Consider the following 10,154-nt stretch of genomic DNA (forward strand, 5'->3'; position numbering starts at 1 on the left):
AAGACTATCCAGATTATTGAACTCTAAAGCTTGTGGTAGTCCTTTCTAGGCATCCATACCTGGGAGCAGCCTGAATGAGTGTGGTGGAATCTATTTCTGAGCAACCGTGCATAGTGTTGTCACGTCAATTAATATGCCTGACTTCTGGTGTGATATTTAAGGTAAGTGATACAGAAAGGCAGCTGTCTGAATGTAAACAAGCCACACAACCACAAGTAGGCGCTTTCCTTTCCTTTTGTCTTGAATAAACTGGTTTAGTTTATAAAGAAAATAATGGGGTTGAAGAAGGATTTATTTAGCAACAATGCTTCAGGACATCCTATCTCAACTACTGTGATTCATAGCCTTCTTATCCACATTTCCTCTTCGTATGAATCATTGTATTTCAAAACTGGTATTTCAAAACTATTTCCCCATTTCACCTATGTTACGTGTTTTAGCCTCCAAGGAGAGATTCCTGAAAAATACATGTTTGGCTGTTGGAACACATTTCAGCTTTGACATCCTAATGATTGGCCCTGGATCTATACACCACTAACATATAGGAAGAGAAAACACAGGGTTTTTTTTTTCCCCTCATCCCTGCTGGGTGGGAAATAAGAAGCTGGCATTTCCTCTTTTAAACTATTCAAAAGCTGGTTTTAAATAGGATTAACGTCTTAACAGATGCTTCATGGTGTGCTCTCTGCGGGGAGGATCAAAGAGCAAAGAAGGTCCTCTGACTGTTTGCTGTTCCTTTATGTAGCAATTTTACAGTGGGAGGAGGAGAAGGCTGGCCCCTTTTGCCTTTTATTTTAAAAATAATGAAACAGGGTCACAAATTAACTTAAAATTGCAAATTGGATTGCAGATTCCACTGGACTTTTCAGGTGTTTATTTTCTCTAGTGTAATAGAGATGCTATACCATCTATATCAAGATACCTATATACCTGGTCCAGATTAGTTCCATTAATCCCAGGGATGAAAAGAACTACAAGAGGCTACATACAGTGCAACTCCTACTCAGTCCCTGGAAGCTGGAAAAGAGATTCTCAAGACTATAAGCCATGTATGTTTAGCACCATTCTTCAAATTACAACTTTTAGATATTTTTGGTATATGCATGGTTATTCAGTCGTCCTTTGACTCACTTGGCCTCAATTATATCCTTAACATGGAAGCCATGATCCAAATATATGTGGTGTGATATGCATTTACACTAAGCAAAAAACAAAACAAAACAAAAAAAAACAATAAATACATAATTCAAAAAAATTAAAAACGATGGCAGGAACATTTTTTAAATCATTCTTGGATTAACTCTCCTGAATTCAGTTTTCAAAGAATGGTGGTGAAGGTGCTGGCCTAGAAACCAGGAGGCTGTGAGTTCTAGTCCCATTTTAGGCATGAAAGCCAGCTGGGTGACTTTGGGTCGGTCTCTTTCTCTCTCAGCCCAACTCACCACACTGGTGAGGAGAAAGGAGTATTATATATGTTCGTAGCATTGCGTTACTTATAAAGTAGTAAAGATGGGATAAAATTAAATACATTTCATTCCTCCTCTATGGTTCTAGAGAAATATATTCCAGTGTAATTGAATGGAAGGAGTCAGAATGGCCACATCCAAAATCCCTTTACCCACCAGACTTATTCATTATTGAATTAGCATGCCTAAAGAGTTAGCAACATTTTCAAACCTGGGTCATCCCAGTTGTTTTAATCTTCATTCTTGATTATTGGCTATGCTGGTTGAGGGCTAATGGGAAACAACTGAAGGGACCCAAGTTAGCAGGGCCAGCTCTGGACATTTACAGTAGGTAACCTATGGTGCTGGAGAAGACTCCTACGAGTCCCTTGGACTGCAAGGAGTTCAAACAGGTCAGTCCTAGAAGAGATTAACCCCAACTGCTCTTTAGAAGGCCAGATCCTGAAGTTGAAACTCAAATACTTTGGCCACCTAATGAGAAGGAAGGACTCACTGGAGAAGGGCCTAATGCTGGGAAAGATTGAGGGCAATAGAAGAAGGGGACGACAGAGAATGAGATGGCTGGATGGAGTCACTGAAGCAGTAGGTGTGAACTTAAATGGAAGATAGTAGAGGACAGGAAGATCTGGAGGAACGTTGTCCATGGGGTCGCAATGGATCGGACACGACTTTGCAATTAACAACAACAACAACAAAACCTAAGAAAAGTCATATTCTGATACCCCTGTGGTTTGGTTCATCTTCTGATTTTGTTATTACTTTCAAAAAGGTACTCTCTTGTTTCTTAATTATATTTAACCCTCAAGTTGACACACTGGTTCAAGGAATATGCTATTACTGCTTTTCGCTATTTTACTGTGTTTTTCAGACGTCTTCAATTTTGGGGTCCTCCCTCAAGTAATGGCACCGCAGGCTGGTATCCATTCTGCCTTAGCCTAAAGCTGGCCTGTGGGGATGCTAATATTTTTGGCTGGTTCTTCTGCTCTGTGTTATTCTGGACACCTGGAAGGAGTATGGAATAGAAGATGCAATTACTAAACTCTGCTTTAGAATCTAATAAAACTTCTGCACATTGGATTTGTTTTTGTTTTCTGGTAATATAATGATGAGCACTTGATATTGGTTTAGTTTGTGGCAAAATATGCCTAAACTAATATGTATTGTCATTGATGTCTATGGATACTCTCAGTCATCCAGGTCATAATTATACCAAAGATGCTTTTTTTTTTTTTTCACAAGGCAACTGGACTTTCTTGTTACAAAAAAGAAAATATATCTGAAAGAGAGAGAAAAAGGAAAGATGTTAGACATCGGAATGAAGGTCTAAATATGTACAGGGAATTGAAGGGATAGCCTTAATTATAAACAAATGGGCCAAAACAGTATGTGAGAAACTGAATGTGCCTTTGTTACAAAACTAGCTGGTCATCTTTGCATATTATGCTCCCATGAATAAGAAGAACCAGAGATGAATTTTGGGAAAAAATGTATAATATTTTGAATGAATGTGATCCAGATGTAAAAGTATTTTGGTAAGTGATGTAGATAAATGGATGGTAACAAAATGAGATACCACATAAAAATGGGTTTAGGCTAATGGGAGATCCCAGTATGAGAATAATGACACTTAAATGAATAATTACTTAGAAAGAGTTTTGTTAGACAGCATCACCACCAGATGGATTTGTAGCTGGCTGACTGGCCGTACTCAGTGTGTGGTCCTCAATGGAACTGCATCTACATAGAGGAAAGTGTATAGTGGGGTGCCCCAGGGCTCTGTTCTAGGCCCAGTGCTCTTCAACATCTTCATCAACGATTTGGATGAGGGGATAGATGGGGAACTCATCAAATTTGCAGATGACACCAAGCTGGCAGGAATAGCCAACACTCCAGAAGACAGGCTTAAGATACAGGAGGATCTGGACAGACTTGAACACTGGGCGCTATCTAACAAAATGAAATTCAATGGTGAAAAAAGTAAGGTTCTACATTTAGGCAAGAAAAACCAAATGTACAGGTATAGTATAGGGAGTACCTTGCTCAATAGTAGTAACTGTGAGAGGGACCTCGGAGTCCTAGTGGACAATCACTAAATATGAGCCAGCAGTGTGCTGCAGCTGCCAAAAAGGCCAACACAGTGCTAGGCTGCATTAACAGAGGGATAGAATCCAGATCACGTGAAGTATTAATACCACTTTACAATGCCTTGGTAAGGCCACACTTGGAATACTGCATCCAGTTTTGGTCACCACGATGTAAAAAAGATGCTGAGACTCTAGAAAGAGTACAGAGAAGAGCAACAAAGATGATTAGGGGACTGGAGGAACGGTAGCTGGAATTGGGTATGTCTAGTTTAATGAAGAGAAGGATGAGTGGGGACATGATAGCAGTGTTCCAATATCTCAGGGGCTGCCACAAAGAAGAGGGAGTCAAGCTATTTTCCAAAGTGCCTGAGGGCAGGACAAGAAGCAAGGGATGGAAACTAATCAAGGAGAGAAGCAACCTAGAACTAAGGAGAAACTTCCTGACAGTTAGAACAATTAACCAATGCAACAACCTGCCTCCAGAAGCGGTGAATGCTCCAGCACTGGAAGTTTTTAAGAAGAGACTGGACAACCATCTGTCCGAAATGTAGGGTTTCCTGCCTGAGCAGGGGGTTGGACTCAATGACCTCCAAGGTCCCTTCCAACTTTATTATTATTATTATTATTATTATTATTATTATTATTATTATTATTATTATTGGATCATCGCACAATCAGCCAGATGTTCAGACTGGATTTGGCATTTTGTCTACCTATCGAGTCCTTACCCAGGACCTGGGATAGGCAGATGTGGATGTTTGATGGTATTACAAATATCGTTGCAGGATGGAAGCAGTTCCTGGTAAGGCCTCCTTTTGCAATTGACTAATAGCAAATTTGTCAATGCCAATGGTGTTCAAGTGGTGCTCCTTGAACACCATTATTATTATTGATGTAATAATAATAATTATTATTATCTTACAGTCAGATAATGAACTTCCATTACTGGGGGAAGACTTGAGTCTAGATTCCCCTAATACTACTACAATCTCTTAACTGCAGTGAATCTCAATGTGATCTTAAATGTGTGATTCTGGGATAATTAAAGTGTATATATGGCAAAATAATGAATATAAATCTTAAAATTGTGATTGATTTGTTCGCTAATGATGAGATATTGACATAATTAGTGAAATATACAGTGATTGCAAGAAAATTTGAATATGGGATAGAATATTTTTAGTAATCTCATTTTAATAATGTGAATCTTGCAAGAAATAGACATTAAAGAAGTTAAAGAAATGAGAGTGCACATTGGGCTGCAAAAAGTTATTCTATATAAAAAAGTCCCAACAGAATAAAATAAAAGTGGACATAAGGGAAGAAAATGTAAATGACAAACGTAACAGAGTAAAAAGGACTATATTACCCAGTGCCTCAGAAATTTGTGGATTTACTATACAGTAAAGAAAATGATGAAAAAGAATGATGAGGTGAAAGAAGCTGTGGATGAAAAAAATGTATAAGAACATTATTGCTGAAAAACATGAGGCTAAGAGAAAGATGTATGTGTAAAGAGAAAACAAAGAAGTTGGAAATATGGGCAAAGAAAATAAAAAATGCTCAATAGTAAAAGAGGCAGAGAAATTACAGAGCATTTTTGATGGAAAAAAAAAAACTTTGGAAGTAGGTCAAGTAGGGGAAGAGGACCAGTAAGAAGACTTTGTTGGAAGAAATTGAACTAAAAAGGAAATAGGTGAAATTATTAGGGTTGAAACTGAAGTGAGGGAATAACAGAAAGAGAACTTTAGAGATCTTTATAAGAATAGTAGTGGTATGTTGAAGTATGAAATTGAAAGCAGCACTATAAACATTAGTGCCAAAAATGCAATGAGAATATTAAAAAATGGTAAGACCGTAATTGGAGATTGTAAAATATGAATGTGACTTGCTTATGCATTAGCTTGATAAGTTGGTTAATATGCGTGTGCAGATTTATTTAAGAATTATATGGTATGGTTGGCAAATTAGTTAGTATTGAGAAGGAATTGTTGTTGAAAATTAGAATTCAATTGATATGTTGGAGTGGGATGTTCTGATATTTTTTTAATGGAGTTTAGCAATAGGTATTATCTCAAGTGACTATTCTGAGTTCTGTTATCACTTTAGCGCCTAATGACAGTACTTTAAGAGCCAGCTGAATAATCCTGAGGGATATTACCTGTAATAGCAATGATTATTTACAGGAAACATAGTAAAACGTGACTCTTCTTATCTAAACAGTTGGATGCAATTGAAAACATCTGCAAAAAACACATGATGCCATCCTAAAATGATCTGGAAGTTAGTGGGCTGGTTAATTAATAATTAAGGGACTGCATCACCTGAAGCCAACCATCACAGATGATATGTCTGAATAAGGAGCTTGATCAGTATGCCCGACAACACCCCAAACTACAAACAAGAATAGCTTTGACTAAGTTGGAATAGCTGAAAAGCAACATCAAAGCAAGGCACCCTCACAGGGAAAACAGGTAGCCTGGAAGAAATATTGCTAAAGATATATCTTTACTCATTTTCCTTATTTGGACAATTTGCCGCTGAACCTCAGGAGACTTTCAATTTTATACTCTGGCTTCCTCTGCTTTCTTGAACTTGGTGAATGTCCTGATGCTACTAGCTGCCTGGGAGTCTACCAAGGCAACAGGTTTTCACTTGGAACCCAGTCTCTGTCCCCAGAGAAAGCAGAAAGGACCTCGAAAACTTCACTGTGAAGATGTAGAATAGGAAGGTGGGAGGGGGGGGGGGAGAAACAGCACTTCTCCTTTAGCTGTTTGTTTAATCCGACACAGATCTCAAGTAATCAGTTCATTTTATGGCCTATATTTGATGACTGCTAAACTGGGGCAGTGCCTTTTAAGGGAAAGGCTAGATTATATAGTCTGGTTTGTTAAGGGCACCTTGAATGAAAGCCATAGCTCAAAAGGTCAAGAGAGTAACTCTGTGTGCCATGGGTTCTTCTCTGCCAAAGCACTTTCCAGAATCTGACCTAAGACAGCTCCATGCTCTGTTGCCTTTGGGATGGGATTAGCCTTGATCTCTCTTGCTGTTTGCTGCCCATCTGGACAGCACACATGCCTTCCCCAGCCTTCTCTCTCTCACAGACATTCATACATTGCATGTATCCAAACTCATCATAAGTGAGAATGACCAGAAGACTCAAAGTATAGATAGGAAATGCATATACTGTGGTGTAAGTGGACTTCTACTCATGCAGTAGGGGTTTCCTTTGCCCTCTTCTTTTGAATTCCTGGGTAGATTCTTCAAAGTTGCTCTGATGGGCACATAAGGAACACACACACAGAAGAACGCCATTCAGTATCAGTGTCATTTGGTGGATGACAGAATAGGATGTAATGCTATGCTTGCAATGCTTACAACTCCCTGTTTTCTCTGAATGGAGCTTGCTGTCCTGGAAGGAAACTTCTCCTCAGACTTAATGAAATAAGGTGTCCTCTTGGGTTTTGCTACTGAAGGTAGTGTGAATGCTCAAGAATGACTAACTGAGAATCTTAGCAAGCCTTGCCCCATTGTCTCACACCATGCCATACATAGCTCAAGATGAATAACAGAGTTGGAAGGGACCTTGGAGGTCTTATACTCCAACCCCCTGCTTATACCATTTTAGACAAATGGCTGTCCAATCTCTTTTTAAAAACCTCCAGTGATGGAGCACTCACAACTTCTAAAGGCAAGCCGTTCCACTGATGGATTGTTCTAACAGTCAGGAAATTTCTTCTTATTTCTAGGTTGGTTCTCTCCTTGATTAGTTTCCATCCATTGCTTCTTGTCCTGCCTTCAGATGCTTTGGAGAATAGGTTGACCCCCCCCCTCTTCTTTGTTGCAGCCCTTCAAATATTGGAACTATCATGTCATCCCTAGTCTTTCTTTTCATTAGATTAGACATACTCAATTCCTGTAACCGATTCCTGCAATAGATATAGATAAATACTCCCTTGAATTGCACTCAATTTCTGAAACTACATAGAATAACAAAAGAATAACAGAATAACAAGAGTTGAAGGGGATCTTGGAGGTCTTCTAGTCCAACCCACTGCTCAGACAGGAAAAACTATACCATTTCAACCAAATGGTTGTCCAATCTCTTCTTAAAAAATCTCCAGTGTTGGACCACCTGGAGGCAAATTGTTTCATTGGTTAATTGTCCTGATTGTCAGGAAATTTCTCCATAGTTCTAAGGTTGCTTCTTTCCTGGATTAGTTGCCATCTGTTGCTTCTTGTCCTGCCTTCAGGTGCTTTGGAGAATAGCTTGACTCCCTCTTCTTTGTGGCAACCCCTGAGATATTGGAACACTGCTATCATGTCCCCCCTCGTCCTTCTCTTCGTTAAACTAGACATACCCAATTCCAGCAACTGTTCCTTATATGTTTTAGCCTCCAGTCCCCTAATCATCTTTATTGCTCTTCTCTGTACTCTTTCTAGAGTCTCAACATCTTTTTTATATTGTGGCGACCAAAACTGGATGCAATATTCACGCTTTCGAATACTTATTCAAAATGTTATAGAAATAATATTTCTATATTTTTGCCAAAGTTTCCTTTGGCAACAGTATAAAAATGAATTACCACTGCCTCCTTCTGAGATGTTTTGTAACTATAGCAAACCATATCGGAGCACTTTAAAAAGTTGGAGTTTGAAAAGGTGCATTGACTCTCTTGCCAAATGGCTGCCCTTTCTCATTTATAAAATGGCCCTGCCATGAGATAGGTAGCTCATCATAAAATTCCCATTTAACAGAAGTCAATTTACACAGTGGGCCACTACAGTTTGAACCAACTGAAGCTTCTGGACCCTCAGTCCCAGCTTTGTGTGATTCCAAAGGGATCAGTGCTCTCCCCACTCCTTTTGAAGCTGCTGGATGAGATTATGTGTCACCATGGATGATATGCTAATGATTCCAAGTTACACAGTTCTGTCTATGTTAAGATAAGTGTTGCTGGGACCGTTTTTCTCGATGCCTGGAAGCTGCTGAGGCTGGATGGGAGCAATAGGCTAAAACTGAGCCCTGGCAAAACGGAATGATTTTGGCTTTGGGCTTCCTTGGTCTTGGAGAACATTGATTGTGAATGGGGATGCACTCCCTAGACCAGCGGTTCTCAGCCTTTGTGTGACGGTAACCCCCGTCACACGGACGCACCGCACATGCGCGGCGCTGCCCCCTGAGAGGAAAAAATGGCGGATCGCGTTGTTTGGCGACCCCAAATGGTTGTTCGACCCCAAATGGGGTCGCGACCCATAGGTTGAGAACCGCTGCCCTAGACAGACAGGATGTGTAACCTGGGAGGTCTTCTGGACTTTTGACACATGCTCAAGGAACAGGTGGCAGTCGTGGCCAGGAGAGCAACTGCAGACTGTGCACTAGTTACATCCATTCCTGAGCCAACGTCCCTTCTTCACAGTCGTTCATGCCCTAGTCACCTCCTGTTTGGACTACCGTAATGCGCTGTAAATGGGGTTGCCATTAAAGAGTGTCCAGAAGCTTCAGTTGGTTCAAACTGCAGTGGCCCACTGTGTAAACTGAGATTTGTGCACGTGTCATCTCTTTTGCAAGAGCTGCATTGGTTACTGATTTGCTTCTGGATGAAATTTAGGCTGCTGGTTATCATCTTTAAAGCCCTACATGGGCTAGGCCGCTAGGTTATTTGAAGAACTGCCTCTCCCCAATTACATCTATCTGGCCAACCACAGCAGGAAATGCAAGGTGTGTTGCAGGTTACATCTGTTAGGAAAGCACATCTAATAACCCCAAGGAAAAGGGCCTTCTTGGTGGAATATCATCCCCCTGGACATAAGATTGTCCCCCCTCCTTGATACTTTTCTGGAAGGCTCTGAAGATGTGGCTCTGTCAGCAGGCCTAGGCATCCAGGTTGAGACAGCCAATCAAGTGGCTGGTGTGAATGTGTGGTTGCTGCCTGAAATGTTAATTCTCTAAGCTGCCCAGAGTCACTGCATATGTGTTGGACAGCCATGTAACAGCAACAGAATTCTTCCATCTCTCCAGCATACCACAGCCAAATTGTACAGCTGTAATAAAAGAAAAGCTTGGGGTAACTAGAGTACAGTTTACATGGAAAGACCATGAACTCAATAAGATCTTCCAGTGTAGAAAACAAAATTCTTGAAGACTAATTACTTTTTTTCAGACTGCCCTCCCTCACCCTAGAAATCAGTTAATGCCAGGTTTGACTAGCAAAAAGAAAACCCTGTCTTTTAACCAGGATTAAATTAGTTGGCTTCATTTCTTCTGTTTAGACACACACCTACACACACTGGCTTGAAAAGTTACGCATGTGCTAAATCAACTAGTGCGTCACTTTCTTGAGTATGTTAGTAACTGACATTAAAATAATTTAGTCTTTGGTACTTCACCCTGTAAACTGTTACAATCTGTGTTGGATTTCCAAAAGAAGAAAACATATCCAAAGTTTATATGATGAGAGAATTTCCTATCCTCTGGGAATTTCTGAGAGGATAGGTGGTCAGTTCCAAATATTTGGTCACACTAAGCCTGAAATAAAGAAATCACTGGAGACATTTGGAAAAAGGAGAAGAAGCTAGATTCTTGATTATAAACAACTTTTTG

The 10,154-nt window shown here is 40.0% G+C and overlaps 1 protein-coding gene across 1 annotated transcript in view; it reads left to right on the forward strand.

Moving 5' to 3' along the window:
- Positions 1-2,541, forward strand: part of LOC120311430 — a 29,877-nt gene extending 27,336 nt beyond the window's left edge. The window contains exon 5 of the mRNA XM_039350901.1: positions 2,335-2,541. Coding sequence (XP_039206835.1) covers positions 2,335-2,488 — 154 coding nt within the window. The 3' untranslated portion in view covers positions 2,489-2,541. The remainder of the gene's footprint in view (positions 1-2,334) is intronic.
- The last annotated feature ends 7,613 nt before the right edge of the window (positions 2,542-10,154 follow it).

The sequence above is a fragment of the Crotalus tigris genome, unplaced genomic scaffold (assembly GCF_016545835.1).
Source record: "Crotalus tigris isolate CLP2741 ecotype Arizona unplaced genomic scaffold, ASM1654583v1 scf7180000017568.12009008, whole genome shotgun sequence".
Lineage (NCBI taxonomy): Eukaryota > Metazoa > Chordata > Lepidosauria > Squamata > Viperidae > Crotalus > Crotalus tigris.